This window comes from Raphanus sativus, chromosome 2 (genome assembly GCF_000801105.2).
Source record: "Raphanus sativus cultivar WK10039 chromosome 2, ASM80110v3, whole genome shotgun sequence".
Lineage (NCBI taxonomy): Eukaryota > Viridiplantae > Streptophyta > Magnoliopsida > Brassicales > Brassicaceae > Raphanus > Raphanus sativus.
The window spans coordinates 38,510,748-38,529,271 of NC_079512.1; the positions used below are offsets into that span (position 1 = coordinate 38,510,748).

Below are 18,524 nucleotides of genomic sequence, written 5' to 3' on the forward strand. Positions count from 1 at the left end.
ATGGTGAATTTGTGTATACAAAATTTATGCAATAAGAGAATTCAATGTAAAGTCGAAATTTTCTTAATTATTTAAATTTTGATTCTTTCGGATAGAGTTAGAGATGTACATCATGTTCTTGTTAGATTATGATTAATTCGGATAAAGTAAACAAACTCCATGTTTCATTTTTGTTTTTATGTACAACATGTACACGAGTATATTGAGTAAACTAACTCCATGTTTTTATGTACATCATGTTCGTGGACGCTGTGGAACAGGAGAACTAATGTATACACATATGTACGGCCTTTGGACATGATTCAAAGTATATTTGAACGCACAGTTCTGTATATATGGACACAGAGAGGAATGTACATTGTACACACTGTGGCCGATGAACACTAAGGTATACATGCGGATAGGCCTTCATGGGAACTAATGTATACACGTGGGAACATGGGAACTAATGTATACACGTGGGTACGGCCTTTGTAGAGGACTCATAGTACACTTGGACGCCCAGTTCTGTATACATGGACACAGACATGAATATACATTGTACACGTTGTGGCCGATGGACACTAAGGTGTACATGGGCATAGACCTTAATTGTACATATGTACACAACATGCATGTTCATTGAACATTTGTTGTACATAGATAATCGTTTATACATGTAGGAACATTGGAACTAATGTATACACGTGGGTACAACCTTTGTAGAGGACTCATAGTATATTTGGACGCCCAGTTATGTATACATGGACACAGACAGGAATATACATTGTACACGCTGTGGCCGATGGACACTAAGGTGTACATGGGCATAGGCCTTAACTGTACACATGTACACAACATACATGTTCATTGAACATTTGTTGTACATAGATAATCATTTATACATGTGGGAACATGGGAACTAATGTATACACGTGGGTACAACCTTTGTAAATGACTCATAGTACATTTGGACACCCAGTTATGTATACATGGACACATACATAAATATACATTGTACAAGCTGTGGCCGATGGACACTAAGGTGTACATGGGCATAGGCCTTAACTGTACACATGTACACAACATGCATGTTCATTGAAATACATAGATAATCGTTTATGCATGGACATCAGACGTTAGTGTACAAACGGACACCGTCATATAGTGTACATACGGGCAAAGACGTGAATGTACGTTGTGGACGCTGTGGAACATGGGGACTAATGTATACACGTGTGTACGCCTGCGCGGACAGGAACAATACGTGTCATCTTCTTCTTGTCGATCAAAAACTCCTAAAACGAGCCGATAGAGGTCAATTCTCCAGGGATGACCATGCAATGGTCCAACATTATAACTTGCGAAATGAATTGGAAAAAATAGTTTAAAAGAGGGTTTGAGAAGATGAAAGAAATGATAAGCAGAACAAACTTATTTTTTGCAGTAAAATATCCGAGGAATATGAAGTTTTTCTAAAATTTTGATTTTTTTTTTGTTAGAATGAAAAAGATAAAAAAAATTGAAAAAGAACTGTGAGATGGTAAAATTCAGAAAATCTGGACCATCAGTTGGTGAGATGGATGATGTAATCGGATGGTTGTGAATTGGTAGATATAAGTCTTGTCAAAAAATTCAGAAAAAAATCTACACCGTCCAAAAAATAAAGATGAGGGATGGAGAGAAGTTCCCGCTAAAACACTAGATTTAGTTAGTCAAAGTGTTTGTGTTTTTAGTTATGTGGTGACCAACTAGTTATGACAAGTGGGAAGCTGTTACAAAAAACTGTCTTAGTAGCACTAAGTGCTCCATCTTGTAATTAAAAACTTGAAACTGTCCCATAGTGTAAATTTTTCTACTTTCAAAACTATAAATGATAATTCTTCTCTTTTTTTTTTTTAGTGAAAATGTGTACAAAATTGCCAAATGATTAACTTGGATTTAGATCTTACTATTACAAACTGTTTTTATTCTACGATTTATTTGGTGATTTTCATAAATCCGCACCATCAAGTTAGCCATGTGGAGTGTTGGACCAGCTTTGTGTATTTATCACATAGTTGAATAAAATAGAGAGTATATTATTATTCTCCATATAACTGAAGACTTCACGTCATTTAAAAAAAACCTTTATAAACGTGAGAGGCAAAAAATAGAAACCTTTTTAAAAAAGACTAGGCGACTTTTGAGGAATGGATATAAAGAAGAGAACTCAAGTGAGACTTTCGGCCACAGACTCTTAAAAATCTTCCGAACAGATCTCTTGCCTGCCAAGGACGACAACTTTTAAGAAAGTGACGTTTCAATGAATTGTAAGTTATTTTGCTCTTTCTAGTTTCAAACAAACGAAAAATATCGTCAACGACTGTTTCATTAGCTACTCTGGTTTTACTTTGTCTAACCATTCGTATTTTCTCACCTAGAAATGGACTATTAACAAGCTTCATGGTTAATGGGGATTTTGTAATATATATAGTTAAAAGCTTCTTCAATGTATAGTTGAAGTTATATAGATTGAAAAAAAAAAAAAGAAGTTATATAGATTGGACCCTGTTTTTTTTCATGTTTCTGAAATTTACATGCATATTCAGAACTTGGACTAAGTAAATTCTTTGAGTAGCTTTAGCTAAATGTTTTCTGAAATTTACACACAAGAAATAAGAGTCTCGTTTTTTATTTCGTGGTCAAAACATTGAAATAAAGTCTTTGTTGGGTTTTGAGCTGTTGTGTATACGCGTGATGGCTAATTTTTCAATATTTGACTACTCTCTATCTTTTTCCAATTTCCGAACAAGCTCTCGAACTATTCTTCGAATATTCTTTTATCGTTCAACGTTAAAGATCATCTGTGAGAAGTCTCTGGTTTGATTTGATTCTTGTATCAATCGCAGCAATGTGGCTGGTTCGAACAGCGATCGCTCTTCTTCTAATCGTTTTTCTGCAAAACGCTGCGGCTCAGAAAAGACCGCAACAAAGTATAGTCAAGTCTCGGGGTGCGGTTGCGACCGACGATGGACGGTGTTCTGTGATCGGGATGAGTATTCTTCGACAAGGAGGAAACGCTATTGATGCGTCCGTGGCAGCTGCTCTCTGTTTAGGCGTCGTGAGTCCAGCCTCTAGTGGGATAGGAGGTGGAGCTTTTACAGTGGTTAAGATAGCTGGCGGGAAGGCTATTGCTTATGATTCTAGAGAAACAGCTCCTCTCCGCGCCACTGAGGTAACAACGGTTTTAGTAGTAATGTCTTTTTTTTTTCTTTTTTGCAATATGCGTTTTGAAATATGAGTTTGATCTTTGGTGTAGAACATTAGTGTTAGGTAATAGCGTCTCTGATCTGAGCTTTCTTAAATCGTTATTTTGAACGCGCTTTTGTGCTCATTAGCGTTTTGTTTTCTTCTTAGATAAGCCTTTTAATGTGATGTTCAGCCTAATAGCTTTTTCTCCTAATAAATAAGTGTTTTGAATGGGCGTTTATTAAGATCTCTTCCTTTTAAATATGCGTTTATAAAAAAAAAATCGAAATAGCGTCTTTGAATCATTGAATGTATGCAGGTAATAGCGTTTCCTCTGATTAAATATACCAGGAAACGAGCTCTAGAGCTTAGATAGCGTTTTCCTTAACCTTTATTAATCATACACAGTCTTGGTTATATATTGAATAATTTAGTTAAGAGTTTCGGACACATATATTAAGGTTAGATTTAGATTTTCTAGACGTTTCTGAATCATAGACATTTTATTGGGTTGTTCTTCTTGGTGTAGGATATGTATGGAAACAATCCTGATCTAAAGAAGAAAGGAGCCTTATCAGCAGGTGTTCCTGGGGAAGTCGCAGGATTATTCACAGCCTGGAAACAACACGGAAAGCTCCCATGGAAGCAGTTAGTGACTCCTGCAGAGAAACTCGCAGAAGGATTCAGGGTTTCAAAGTATCTCTACATGCAGATGAACGCCACAAGAAGCGATATCTTGGCAGACAAAGGTCTCTCTGAGCTATTCGTTTCAAATGGAGAGCTCAAGAAACCAGGAACAATCATCCATAACAGAAAATTGGCTTTCACACTCAAGCAAATCGGTGAATATGGTTCAAAAGCGTTTTACAATGGCACGGTTGGAGTAAGCCTAGCTAGAGATATTAGTAAAGCTGGAGGGATAATAACTTTGAAAGATCTGCAAAGTTATAGAGTTAAGGTTAGCAAACCTTTGTCAGCAAACATTCTTGGATACGAACTACTCGGTATGCCTCCTCCTTCATCCGGTGGCGCTGCAATGATGCTTGTAAGTCCAAATTTTTTTTTGTAGCAAGATTGTCACATTGTATCAAACCAGGGTTTTTATACAGAGTTTCTTGTGCTGCAGGTTTTGAACATTCTTTCTCAATATGGGATTCCATCAGGTGTTTCTGGCTCTCTAGGTGTTCATCGACTAATCGAAGCACTGAAACACGCTTTCGCGGTTAGGATGAACCTTGGGGATCCAGACTTCGTAGATGTTACTAAGGTTGTTTCAGATATGTTGTCTCCAGAATTTGCAAAAGACTTGAAGAAGAAGATAAACGATGATAAAACCTTTGATCCAAAATATTATGGCGGCATGTAAGTTTTTTTCATCTATCAAACATGATGATGATGGTTTCTTCTTTGTTTCTTGACTTAATCAATATTTTGTTTCTTTAACTTGTAGTTGGAATCAAATCAATGATCACGGGACAAGCCATTTATCGATCATAGATCGTGAGAGGAACGCTGTTTCGATGACTAGTACAATAAATGGTTACTTTGGGGCAGTGATGTTATCTCCGAGCACTGGAATCGTTCTAAACAACGAGATGGATGATTTCTCCATCCCTACGAAATCCACCGGTAACCTAAATGTGCCGCCACCGGCACCAGTTAACTTCATCCGACCAGGGAAACGACCATTGTCTTCAATGTCACCCACCATTGTACTCAAGGTATAGGAGAAAAATATTACTTGTGTTACACGAAACTCTTAGTTAGGCTCCAGACAATGGGGTTTCATGCGCTTTGTTTACGTAGGACGGTAAAGTGAAAGCTGCGGTGGGTGCGAGCGGTGGAGCGAACATCATCGCCGGGACAATAGAAGTTTTCTTGAATCATTTTTTCCTCAACATGGATCCTCTTTCTTCCGTTTTGGCTCCAAGAATCTACCATCAGGTTTTTTGCTTATCTCTTTTTTTCCTTGTATATAACTAAAACTTACCTTTTGTGATTCTATTTTGCAGCTGATACCAAACAGAGTTTCGTTTGAAAATTGGACGACAGTGTTCAGTGATCATTTCGAGGTTCCTAAAGAGACAAGAGTTGTGTTGGAAAAGAAAGGTCATGTTCTAACGCCAATCGCCGGAGGGACGATTGCTCAGTTCATTGTTCAAGAATCCGATGGAAATGCTGGCGGAATGAGTAAGCTTGTGGCAGTTAGTGATCCAAGGAAAGGAGGGTTCCCCTCTGGATATTGAGTTTTTCTTTTTTTAGTTTTATGCCATTGTTTATTTCATCGAACTTGCGATGATTATCAACATTTTAATTGATGAATAAAAATAAATAAAATTTCTATTGTTTTAGGCGACCAACCTTAAAGGCTCATGTGTTAGTGGGTTTTGTGGTGTGAATCACCGTGTCCCTTTTTGGACGTGGGAGCTACATGCAAGTTAAGTTCATTTCTTTCATAGCTAAATCACAAACACGATCAATTAAACTTTTGTGATCTACCATGAAAAAGAAATGACTCACGATTGGATTTACCTTAAGAATATTTCTCTGTGATGTAATATCTTTGGCAATGACTGTGAAAAAAGAAAGATGCATTTTTGTTTTGTATCTGTGATTAGTCAAATAAGTACATCTGACGAATTATAGAGTTAGTTAATAATAATTGGTAGATTACAAGTTAGGCAAGTGCGTTGGTTGTTATGGACGACAGCTCGAGTAGCATATGGCTTTATTGTGTTGCCTTTTGTCAAGTGAATGAGTGATAGTTATGTATGCGTCCAACTTTTCGACATTTCACACTTATTTTATTAAGCAAATGAAATAGGTACATGTCTTAATTATCTATCGTAATTTTGTTCCAAGATAATGGTCATTTTAATAGTTAGCTTAAGACGGTATAACGTCATGAACATAATAAAAACAATTATTGTATGACAAACCAGAGAATCTCGCATGCAAACTTAGCTTATATTATATTTGAATCGTAAGGAGTTGAGTAGTTATGTCATCATTTATACGTTTATAGTAAAAAAACACATCATAATCTGATTTAGCATAAGTATGTGTATCCATCTACCACTTAAACTACGATAAGAAGAAGAAGAAGGTTAGCAGCCACAGATGTTAGGTCCATCAACCAATCATCATGTCTAATTACTAAAAGAAATACATTTTCTTCTAACCATACAAAGTAATAATAATGGTACGTCTGATTGGATGCATACGGCGGCTAATCCCTAGCATAATGTAATGAATAATCTTTCATCAATAATGCTTGAGGATGACCATCGTTTTCTCCATTTAGATCAACTTTGTCAATTAATTCTTAATTTATAAAACTCCTTAACTTGTTTTCAATATTAATCGTAAATTAACAAATAGGAGGATAATTGACAAAAAAAAAACAAATAGGAGGATAATAATATATATATATATATATATATATATATATATATATCTAGGATACTCCGCCTCTAGTCAGGGACACGTCAAGAGAGTGTAATTAATCAATATCTCCGTAATTAACATGGAATCTCTCTCTCTCTCTCTTTTTGAGAATCCTATCCTATATGACACGTCATCATTTCCCAAAACCTCTGATCCCAAAAACTACTAATCACTCTGTTTTAACACTTGACTACTAGTCATTATCTCTCTCACTCTCTCTAACTGATCAGATCCGTACAGAGAAGGATGATGAGGCAGTTGGTGAAGAGAGTTGTCAATAGAGCTTCAGCTTCCTCCAGCCCTGCCATCTCCATCTTCCGCTCTGGTTTCGCCACCTCCTCCCCTACGCCGCAGATTCCGCCGTTCGATTACGAGGCGCGGCCGTATAATGGTCCCTCCGCCGAAGAAGTTTTCGAGAAACGGAAGAAGTTTCTGGGACCTTCTCTTTTCCATTTCTACCAAAAGCCTGTATGTTATATGTTTGTTTGATTCAATCATCGATTAGGAATTAAGAACTCTCTCGTTTGCAGTTACTTGGATTCATGATGAGTCGTCTCTCGATATCGTGTAGTTTTGCATCAATTGTTTTTAGGGTTCTGCTTTAGAAATCCATAAATCGAATTTTGCGTGATGTCAACTTCGCTTCATCATCAGCTTGATTGATATCCATGTTTTTGGATATGGCTTTTTTTCAGCTTAACATCGTGGAAGGGAAGATGCAGTACTTGTTTGATGAGAGTGGTAGGCGATACCTTGATGCCTTTGCTGGAATTGTCACTGTCTCCTGCGGTCACTGCCATCCCGACATTCTCAATGCTATTAATGAACAGAGCAAGCTTCTTCAGCACGCCACCACCATCTACCTACATCATGCTATTGGCGATTTCGCTGAAGCTTTAGCTGCTAAGATGCCTGCTAACCTTAAGGTATATCATGTAGTGAGAGAGAGAGGTTTTCTGTTCTTTTTTGCTTTTGTCGAGATATCAGAGCAAGTTTCACGATTTTTTGGGATGCAGGTTGTCTACTTTGTAAACTCTGGCTCGGAAGCTAATGAGCTAGCAATGATGATGGCTAGGCTCTACACTAATAGCCTTGAGATGATTTCTTTGAGAAATGCTTATCATGGTGGAAGTTCTAACACTATTGGACTCACTGCTCTCAACACTTGGAAGTACCCGTTACCACAGGTTTGTATTGTACTTGACTCACCATATAGTTTTCCACCCATGAGAATCAAGCCTCTGCATTATTCTCTGTGATAGCGTGTTTGTAATTTTTTCTGTTAGGGAGAAATCCATCACGTCGTAAATCCAGATCCATACCGTGGAGTTTTTGGTTCTGATGGTTCTATGTATGCTAAAGATGTTCAAGACCATATCGACTATGGTACTTCTGGAAAAGTCGCTGGATTTATCGCTGAGACCATCCAGGTTTTTTCATTTGTCTAAAAGAATCATTAGTTTAAAACAATTTACCATGCTATAATCATTTCAACCTCTAGGGGGTGGGAGGAGCTGTAGAATTGGCTCCTGGTTACTTAAAGTCGGTTTATGACATTGTCCGCAAAGCTGGTGGTGTATGCATCGCCGATGAGGTCCAAACTGGATTTGGCCGCACAGGAAGTCATTATTGGGGTTTCCAGACCCAAGATGTAGTACCCGACATAGTCACAATGGCAAAGGTTTGTCATGATAAGTCCTTCACCAGTTGCTATGTTCTCTATTCATCAACTACATTTACTGTTATTTACCTCAACAAACTGTTTAAGCTTTTTGCTAAGAATTGGTGTTGGTTCTGTTGACAGGGAATTGGAAATGGATTGCCATTAGGAGCTGTGGTGACTACACCAGAAATCGCTAGCGTATTAGCTACAAAGATTCAGTTCAACACGTTTGGTGGGAACCCGGTCTGTTCAGCTGGTGGACATGCTGTTCTAAAGGTTATTGATAAGGAGAGACGCCAAACACACTGCGCTGAAGTTGGTTCCCACCTTATTCAACGTTTGAAAGATCTCCAGAAAAGACATGATAGTAAGCAAACGCACAATCTTTCAGCATTTTTTTATCAGATCCGTGGTCTCTTTTTTTTCTAATTTACTTAACCGCTTTTGTTTGCTTTCAGTCATTGGAGATGTGAGAGGAAGAGGATTAATGGTTGGGATAGAGCTTGTGTCTGACAGGAAGGACAAGACACCAGCCAAGGCTGAAACAGCTGTCTTGTTTGAGCAACTTAGAGGTAAGCAAACATTAAAAGCCCAATGCGTCGATTGTAACTTACTAAAGTATCGATAAGCTAACAAAAAGCCATTGCTCTTTTGTTCTGTTTATGAAGAATTGGGCATTCTCGTTGGAAAAGGAGGACTTCATGGGAATGTTTTCAGGATAAAGCCACCAATGTGTTTCACCAAAGACGACGCAGGTACATTCCTCATATCTTTTTTTTTTGTGTGTTCTTGGTTTCAAAACGAGATGTATAATGTAACGAAATGTCTTTTGTATCCACAGATTTCTTGGTAGATGCATTGGACTATTCCATCTCCAGGTTGTGAAGAAGGACGAGAGAAAGCGAATGAGAGTTTTAACCTTATGTTCTGTTTTTCATCGTCTTTTTAATGTTCCAATCCAACTCTCTCACTCTTCCTTGTTCCTTTTGTAATAACACTCTCTTCATGTGATTTGAAAATTAAATAAAATAAGTATTCAAGCATTTTTAGCCTTTCTTTGTATATAGTTAAATTTTTCAGTGTAAACATTGTTTCTCAACACGATTGATTGGCGAACCCGTAAGTGTTGCCAAAAAGTCACGTCTCAAAAGGGAGAGGAGGAATGCAATGGAGGAACAGGAGAGAAAGAATGCAATGGATGAAGACGACACGTTCGAGGATCCCGTGTGCACCAAGATACTTGCCAGAGTCAACACGCCCTTTATCCAAGCCTGTTCCTGAGATTTTCCAGTCTACAAATCTTATATGAGGTGCGACTGGATAAAGTTTTTAGCTTACGAACCAAAAGCACACATCTGTCGTATTTTATATGCAATTTTGACGACAATTCAATGACATCAAGTCTGGGTGGTGTAGTCGGTTATCACGCTAGTCTCACACACTAGAGGTCCCCGGTTCGAACCCGGGCTCAGACAATTTTTTCTATTTTTTTTAAAAAAGTAAGCAAGCATTTAATTGCTGGTTTGGTTCCACTATCCATAATCAACATCTAATTTCTTTAGTTAATTATGATTTGGCCTTTAGGAAGACGCATGAGACAGTTGGCCCTTAATTTCTTCTTATTGGCTCTAAACTAGTTACTATATGTTTCTTTAATGAAAACGATATAACTATGAACGAACACAGTTTTAATTAAAATGATGATATTAATGAAAGATATAATATTTGAAGTCAAATCTAGACGCAACATATAGAGAATTATAAACTGTTTTGAAACTGACACACGACTTTGAACCGTATACTTAACTATTGATCGCTAAAGGACTCAATATACATTTTCTAAAAATTCATATCATCGTGTTAAGGAGATGATTAAGTTACCGAAGGAGAAACAAACCACGAATATAATATAGATAGTAGTGTATCATATTAGTTTTTATTCTGGCTACGGACCAACGCATAATACATAAACCGCTCATGATGAATTATCATGAGACAGTAGATTAACTCAATCATAGAACTCACCTTTACTTTAGATTCTTAATTCCAAGCATAGCAAACAATAACAACCTTGGTATTACATATTAATGAGTGAATTAAATAGTTCTGCTGATTTCGAGAGTGGAGTGGCAAGTATTGTCCATCACCATCTATGTACATAAATTTGACAACTCATATGAAATTATGAACATATAACTAAAGTCGGTCCACTAATACACGTCTAACTTGTTTATATAAAACTTATTGATTAGCCTTAGTTTAAATGGAAACTGAGTCGATCAAGTGCAGTGATCAATAACATAATTCCAAATGTAGAATGAATTATGAAAACCCAAAATAATATGTTGGTGTATAAAGGTGGGTGTGCCCTTCCTTAAAGCATTTCAACTTTAATTTTTCTTTACAATATAGTATGTGCTAATTGCAAATAGTTGGTGCTAAATATATTAATTAATTTCTTGTGAAAAAAACGTAACTAACATCCCCCTAATCAGTACTAGTTTTGCTAAAAAAAAGTCAGTACTAGCATGCAGCACCAGCATGGAGTATTTTAATATATTATCATCACCATCAGTCCATCACCATGCTGATATATGTGAATCATAATATTTTTTTCGTACATATATTGTGAATCATATAAACATCGTACATATATTATCGATTCATAATAATTTTTTTTCCGGCTAAGTACTAAGTAACGTTGTATGTCAAGGTTACAAAGTCTTTTTATAGAAGTAACGTATATAGAAAATCTCCAATGTATTTTTTTATTTTTGCCTCTATGAAAGTATTCTCAAAAAAGTTATTTTAGTTTTACAAGAAATACCATTTATTTATAAAAGTTGATAACTAACCCTATTTGTTTTTAACTTTTAAAATATTTTCATAAAATTATAAATTTGTTTAGACTAAAGTTTTATTAAAAGACTATTATGTAAATAAAAAATGTAATTGTATTCTTATAATATTTTATTTCTCTATAAAAATAATTATTTTGGTTATAAGTATACAAATTTGAGAGTTAAATGATTATTTTGGAAATAAAAACGTATAACCTTATAATAGAAGAATGCCAAATAGAAAAAAATAGCAATTTTTATTTTAGAGGTGAAAAATAGAAGTGGAATAGAACATTTTTGCCTCTATTATAACATATAGAATTGAAAATAGCAATGGATTGGATCTTCTTAGAAGCAAAGTTTGTTGTCTGTAAATTTCGGCTGAAGCTTCACTATTTTATAAATAATCTATTAGTCAAACTGTCAAAGCATATGATTTTATTAATGAGTAAATAATCTGATAAGTCAGAACATAGGTGGGAACTGGAGATTAGTGGCCAACTAGACGGAGTCCAATTTATTATTCTTTTATGTGAAGTTTTACTTGCTAGTTTAGAGAAAAAAAGCTGTTAAAATTTTACCTAACAGTTTCTAAACACGTGGGCTTTGTAAATGACACCACGATCCTTAGAATAGTTGAATTGTTATCAAAAAGTTATTGTACATGCTAATTGATATAGTTTTAGTCCATGAATTATTCAGATTACATGAACCATGAAAATATTATGATATTAAATATGGCAAAGTTGAATACCAATGCTCTTAGAACATCACTAATGTAATACTCCATTTTTTCCTTCAAATTAGAGTAAAAGTGAAAATGAAATAAAAATACTCCAATCCTACTCCATTTCTCATTTCATAATGGATCGATGAACAAACAAAAATTAGATTACTTCATTTATGGAGTAAACACTATTATAGAGTAAGATATGGAGTTGGGTTGGAGCAATTTCTACTCCATTTTTTATTTTTACTCTATTTTAGAGGAAAAAAATGGAGTGGGATTTGAAATGCCCTAAGGACCATAACTTTAACTTATGTCATTGACTCATTGATTTAAGAGCCGTCCTTAAAGCGAAAGCCACATATTAGATGAAACCTCGCTTCTATTTAATTATTTTAATGAATGATTAGTAGTTATTAATTAAGAATATGCTAATTTGTGGGGGGGGGGATCCACTTGCCATAGTTTAGAGTTAAACTTTAGACCATTTAATCACAGTATCACACAATGGTTCTTAAGACATCAAGCGACTTTGATAATTTGCGAAAGAGTTGATGCATAGTCTCGCTCACGAATAAATTACGTTACATCGCCTTGTAGGTTTTTTTCTGTCTATTTTGCAGCGGTTAAGGTTTTTCTGTCAAACACTGACCTGATCAATCAATACAACAAAGCACTAGATATAACTACTAATTGGCATAACTAGTTTGTTTTGTGTTATATATTTAACTTTACACGATCAATTATAACGTAACCAGTTAATATATTGAACCGCTATTCTTTTTCTTATTTATTTATTTTTGACAAAAAAAATAGTTTATATCTTAGTCCTTTGTTGTATTGGTTTGATCAGGTCAGTGTTTGATTTACTCTACATAGGTAATCTTAAGCGCTGCAAAATAGACAGAAAAATGAACTTGTATCTGTTTTTGGGGCTTGAAAAGAGGTGAGAAAGAAAATTTGAAAATGAAAAAGGAAATCAACTTGTGGTGCCAAACCAGATGTGGAGGTCAGACCATGGATCTAATGGAGGTAAGTTCGATATACACTTTATGAAATTGTTACATGGAACATCATGAAAACTATAGACACAAGAGCTAAAACTTATTATATATAAAAACTAAAATATATAATAAGGGGAATGAAGTCACAGAAACCTCTATAAATAAGGCATTCTTCAAGAAACTCAACATCACTTGGAAACTCTCAATTACATAATTACAACATTTACATCGTCGATAAAACACTAAAACAAAAGATGTCGTCCATCGGAGCAAGTTACGCACCCGTAAATCTTATGCAGAAGAAGCTGAAGGAGAAGATTACAAAGAGAGAAAAGGAGAGAGAAGAAAAAGATCAAAGTGTCGCCGTCGTTGAGACCTCTTTAGCCACAGCCGGTAGGAATTCTAACAAAGTCTACCCTTCTCGCTCGTCTTCTTATAATGAACAAAGCATAAAATCGTAAGAGTAAAACCTAAGGTTAAGGAAGGATATTCTCTGAGGACTGGTTCAGACATATGTAATTTGTCCTTTGTATATGTAACATGTATGTATGTGGGATGTGTCTGAAACATTATCGTGGTCGTGTTTATATGGAAGAAAGTTAAACTCTGTCAGTGACTTAGGTGCTTCCTTAAAATGATCTAATGACTAAGAATTTTACTTGCGATAATTTTGGCCTTGTCAGTACTTAATTTAAAGTTTAAACCAAAGATCTTTAAAAAAAAGGAATAAAGAACAGAGAGGTCCAGCACAACCAACTTTTGTTCGTACATCAAAAGGCACCAAAGTAAAGTGAAAAAACACATAAAGAGTTCTTCTCCTGCGTTCTATCATTAGAAATACCAAACCAAACTGAACAAAGTCCTCAACTTTTGTCTGCAACTAAGCTAAATTCCTAAGAGCCTCCAAGATGTCAAGATCACTTGTTATTAGCTGCAAGTTTAGCTGCAACTTGTTCCTCTGACAAGGGCAAGTAGTATATCCTGGGGATTGCCTTTGTCTTCTTGAAAAGATCATCCAGAGTGACTATGGGAGGCTCTTGCAACTAGAGGAAGAGGAGGAGGAAGGACATGGCGTTCTTTGACTGGAGGTGCTTTGGTCAAAGGCGGTGGTGGTGGCAAAGCAGTTGGAGGTGGCTGCGAAGGAGCCTGAGTCTGTGACTGAGGAGCTTCCAGTTTTGCCTTCACTTCCTCTGGTCCAACAAATTCAGCTGTCAGAAGGCGGCCTCCGTTAGGTGGCCATTGGAGGTTATACACTGCTTCTCTTGTTGCTGCGGCTTCTTCAACTGAACCATACTGCATTCAGCCATTCACATCACACCAACTATCAGTTACGAGAAATTCTATAGACACTTGAAAGTCAGAAGAACAAAACCGGAATCTAACATTTTTGTAAACCAAAAAAGATTGAAGAAGGGGACGGGGTCTTACTGATACATAGCAGTGGGTCTTAATGGTGTCCATCCAGAAACTAGTGACGTTTCCGGTTTTACCCAAAAGCTCTTGAACAGCTTTCAGTGTAAACGGCCTAAGGAAACGATCAATCCTGAGGGAATTGGTAGGCTCCTTTGGAGATGGAGGAACTGTCACCAAATATTGAGCACACATTATATAATAAAGACAACGAAATAAGAGATGGAAAAATACATAGGGGTAGGTGACGGTTAACATACACACGCGTTCCTTGGGTCCATCTTCACTAACCGAAGAGTCAGATCGGGAGAAGTTCCTGTGCTTCAGGAACATTAATAGTCCCAGAGTTCCATCGGCGTTGCCTCTTTGCAGGCTCATTCTTTCCAACAGCATCTTGATCTACAGTGAGGTAGAAGTCAAACTTGATATAAGAAGCAGACATAAAAACAAAGATGAACAACTATTAAAACACTAGCAATATATGCTTCACAAGCCAACATAGAAGCTGGGATTAAGCACGTAAAACAAAATGATAAAATGGAAAAAAAGGAGAAAGCCTTACCGTTAACAGGAAGCTTTCTTTTGTCAGAAACCACCAGTGGATGGGGGCTCTTATTATCAGGGGCTTCCCCTTTCCCAAGATCCATAATATCAGGATTCTCAGGAAGCAAGTCATTTTTCTCACTCACTTGATGAGAGGTAACTGATTGGGTTGGCTTTGTCTCAGGCTCATCATCCATAATAGACTCATCACCAGAACTTCTATCTAAATTCAACTTTTCACTCAATTGAGAGCAGTTATTGCACTTATTATTATTTCCTTTGGTCATATCTGCATTAGCAGCATCTCCACTCCCAACAGATATCTTCTGCTCAAGTGGCGGCTTCTCGACATCCATTGGATGCGATTCGCCAATGACTGTCGATGGCTCTTGGGACTTATTAACACTATGTTCTAATTTGACATTATCAGCAATTTGGTTACCCTTTAGTTCTATTTTTACATTATTTGAGACACAAACAGTAGAAATACAATAAGATTTTTACCTCAAACCCAGTAGTAAAGGGGATAACCTCAGATACCTGGTAGTGTGTAGCACATTTTTCAAGCACTGCTTCAGTAGGTTGGGCCTTAGGATCCAACCCGCAAAACGTTTCCTTATTCTCAGACTCTACATGAGATTTGAGAAGAGTGTGCCCAGTTAGAGGAGTGGTTTGCACTGGATCTGGTGCAACGTAGCCTCCAGGTACATGAATAACCACAGGCTGCTGATTGGCAGGGGGGGCAAGAGCAGCGGCATTGAGTCTTTCAGATTCTTGTTGGTGGTGAGAAAGAAGGGAATGATGATCAAGACGCCTAACCAAATCAAGCTTGAAGCCTTGAGTAGTTAGTCGACGTCTTTTAAGCTCTTCCTTCAACTCAGTAACCTTCCACTTGTCAATTGGTCGCTTGTTCAGGATTGGAAAAGCTGATGACGACGACGACGACATCTTTTTTTAGTCTGTCTATGAGTCAAAACAAATTTTTTTAAAAATATATATATATATATATTTTTAACTGGAGGACCTCCTAAAGTGAAGGGAAGGGGGTTGGGTTGTATGGAAAATAACGAAAATGCCCTTATTTTTTTAAGTACTACTTGATATACGACGCCGTTTAAGGCTAATATCTTAAATATACGTACTGAAGAGGCTCGCCAAAGTCATTCAGTTGATAAGCTTGTATTGTTAAGCAACGAATGGTCTGATTTTGTTGTCGGTTCATCATGTTAACGTCATGTAACTCTGCTTTTCTATATCAACTGGTTATTGTAGGGATCACTTGCGCTGGAAGATACACTCTCCAAAGAGATAGATATGCTTCAGACTTATCTTGAAGGAATTCATCAGGACTCAATGTTAGACTTGGTGTTATCATCTCTTCCACAAGAAGCACGATCCAATCGAACAGATACAGATACATAAGGTGAGCTTAATTCACAGATCGCAAAGGAGTTAAAGAGAGTTGAACCAATTTCTTACTCTTTGTATCTTCAGTTTAATATCTTGAAAGGAACACTTGGACACTTCAGTCTCACTCCACCTGGTGGCGGAGGAATCTTAGCACTTTCACTAGCACATATGGCATCGTGGCTCAAGCTATGCTATAATGCTACTACTTAAGAAACAAAAGGTATACACTCAAAACTCTGAATTTGAATTGCCTCCTTTGATTTTTTCTTTCTGTTACTGTTCAAGGAAGTGGACCAATCTAACGGAGGCGTAATTACAAACGTCGATAATTGTTTGGCCGAGGGCAAACTAGCAGAAGCAGCTGCTGCACTTGAAGAAGGTGTGTTTAAAGGAAGTAAAGCAGAGGAAATAGTGAATGAGAATGGGTGAAACGTGCAAGAAACAGAGCCATCACAGAACTGGCTGTAACTCTTCTCCAAATCTTATGCAACTTGTGCTACTCTCACTTGATCATTGATCATCGATTCTCAATTGTTCTGTTTATATCTCTATAAAGCAGACACTGTTTCTTTTAGGACTCATCACTGGTTTGGTGTTTAAAATCACAGTTGTTCTTATCTGAGTTAGAATTTTAACAGATATTTTGTGAGCAAGTTTAAAATGCGCTTAAATTTTTGTTAGCATCGCCCGTAATTCTCCCATTTTCAATTTATTATTTGAATCTTCATATATTTTGTGAGCAAGTATAAGCTTAAGTTCGCAAACTAAAAGAATGTTGATGAATTTTAAAGTTGACACGGCATTCACTTTACGTGAGTTCCCTTTTGCATTATTGTTGTGTTCCTAACTACAAATTTAAGAATCTAAGAAAGATAACACACTAAACCAAACGACCACAAAGGTGCATCTTTTTTTATCCACTCAAGGCATTTATCATTGAAATCTTGTCTTGTCCGCATTATAAAGTTCTACATTTTTTTATGGTCAGGTTTGGACAGGTTTGGACTCTGGTTGTTGGCAATAAAACCATATTATTCGACATGGAAAAATAAGTATTTAAATCCCCAACTATTTGAAATCAACAAATTTAATACTGAAATATTGTTCGCACGATTTTATTCACCAATTAATAGTTGACTTTTCAAAATATTAATTTCGGCCAAACAATTAATATATTATATTCAATGTTTATTCATAAATGAATTTGGTTTCGGTTCGGATTTTATCGGATTCGGTTCGGATTTTGTAATTTTAACTAAAACCGTTTGATCTCGAGTTACTTACGGGTTTTGGTTCTTAAATGGGGTTTCGGTTCTTAAACACTAATTTGTACTCGGTTTGACTAAAAAAACTTGATAAAAAACTCTGTTTATTATTTACAATCACATATTGTGCCTAAATCAAAAGATTTTATTTAAGAAACAGAAATAAAAGAACTAAATGGTAAAAGAGTAAAAAAATGAGCTTACTTTGTATAATAGTGCTGGATTGCCGAGTACAAATTAGTTGCATTCAAAAGTGCTACTAAAGTTGCCTTTGCAACCAACCGAGCTTAAATGTTCTACTATTGTTGATCAAAGGCATGTGACAGAAAGATAAAAACAACTTTTAAAACTTTAATAAAATAGAAATGATACAAAAAATCACCATTATTAAAATGAAAACAAAACAAAGATCGCCATTATCCAAGTGAAAACTAAAAGAAAGCTAGGGTTGTGTCTTAATAGATCGGGTGTCGAATGTAATCAAATGGATGTCGGGTCGGTTCGGTTGAAAACCCGACCACCATTACACCACAAAAACAGCAACCGCTTAGTTTATTAAAAAGATCTGAAACCAAACCAAACTGGTTTTATCGAACCGGTTTTCATTCGGTTGTTTGGTTCTCGGATATTTTGCCCAAGCCTAATTAAAATAATAAATACTTAATTCGGCTGGCAAAATTTAAATTTGATATGGGAGTTATTTATTTATAGTTTTGTTGTAAATACAATATAACCTCTTTAAATTAATAATCGATAGATTAATATCTCTATAAATTAATATAATTTCATAGTCCTAAATTGAGTTTTTGGTTCAATTAATACCTCGATAAATTAATAATCTCTATAAATTAATAAAAAAAATATAGTTTTAGTGTAGTCCCCAACATTATTAATTTATAGAGGTTCCACTGTTATCACCATTTCCAAATTAGTTACCATAAAAATTGTATTCTAAACAAACCTTTATAATTTAACAGCACATTTGTAGTTTATTAAAAAAATCAC

At 36.1% G+C, this 18,524-nt stretch overlaps 2 protein-coding genes, 1 long non-coding RNA gene, 1 other non-coding gene and 1 pseudogene across 4 annotated transcripts; 4 read left to right on the forward strand and 1 right to left on the reverse strand.

The window, feature by feature from the left end:
- Positions 1-2,136: 2,136 nt before the first annotated feature.
- LOC130508309 (glutathione hydrolase 1-like) lies at positions 2,137-5,556 on the forward strand. The gene is made up of 7 exons (XM_057003748.1): positions 2,137-2,291; positions 2,871-3,196; positions 3,740-4,255; positions 4,337-4,572; positions 4,661-4,931; positions 5,017-5,154; positions 5,223-5,556. The coding sequence occupies exons 1-7, from the start codon at positions 2,285-2,287 to the stop codon at positions 5,454-5,456; spliced, it is 1,728 nt and encodes a 575-aa protein (XP_056859728.1). The 5' UTR covers positions 2,137-2,284; the 3' UTR covers positions 5,457-5,556.
- Positions 5,557-6,752: 1,196 nt separating this feature from the next.
- On the forward strand, positions 6,753-9,363 carry LOC130508310 (alanine--glyoxylate aminotransferase 2 homolog 1, mitochondrial-like). Its single transcript, XM_057003749.1, has 9 exons — positions 6,753-7,125; positions 7,353-7,583; positions 7,674-7,844; positions 7,944-8,087; positions 8,159-8,338; positions 8,462-8,687; positions 8,779-8,892; positions 8,989-9,075; positions 9,162-9,363. Exons 1-9 carry the CDS (start codon positions 6,904-6,906, stop codon positions 9,203-9,205), a joined length of 1,419 nt encoding a protein of 472 aa, XP_056859729.1. The 5' UTR covers positions 6,753-6,903; the 3' UTR covers positions 9,206-9,363.
- Positions 9,364-9,721: 358 nt separating this feature from the next.
- TRNAV-CAC (transfer RNA valine (anticodon CAC)) lies at positions 9,722-9,795 on the forward strand. The gene has a single exon. It is a non-coding gene; the product is annotated as a tRNA-Val (tRNA).
- Positions 9,796-13,603: 3,808 nt separating this feature from the next.
- LOC130508311 (uncharacterized) lies at positions 13,604-15,825 on the reverse strand (annotated as a pseudogene).
- Positions 15,820-16,939, forward strand: LOC130508312 (uncharacterized). The gene is made up of 2 exons (XR_008942796.1): positions 15,820-16,267; positions 16,339-16,939. It is a non-coding gene; the product is annotated as an uncharacterized LOC130508312 (long non-coding RNA).
- The last annotated feature ends 1,585 nt before the right edge of the window (positions 16,940-18,524 follow it).

Coding starts and splice junctions, on each gene's coding strand:
- LOC130508309 (XM_057003748.1), top strand. Junction 4,256..4,336: donor GTGGCGCTGCAATGATGCTT/GTAAGTCCAAAT, acceptor CTTGTGCTGCAG/GTTTTGAACATTCTTTCTCA. Junction 5,155..5,222: donor CTCCAAGAATCTACCATCAG/GTTTTTTGCTTA, acceptor TCTATTTTGCAG/CTGATACCAAACAGAGTTTC.
- LOC130508310 (XM_057003749.1), top strand. CDS start 6,904: ATGATGAGGCAGTTGGTGAAGAGAGTTGTCAATAGAGCTTCAGCTTCC. Junction 7,845..7,943: donor GGAAGTACCCGTTACCACAG/GTTTGTATTGTA, acceptor TTTTTCTGTTAG/GGAGAAATCCATCACGTCGT. Junction 8,088..8,158: donor TTATCGCTGAGACCATCCAG/GTTTTTTCATTT, acceptor TTCAACCTCTAG/GGGGTGGGAGGAGCTGTAGA.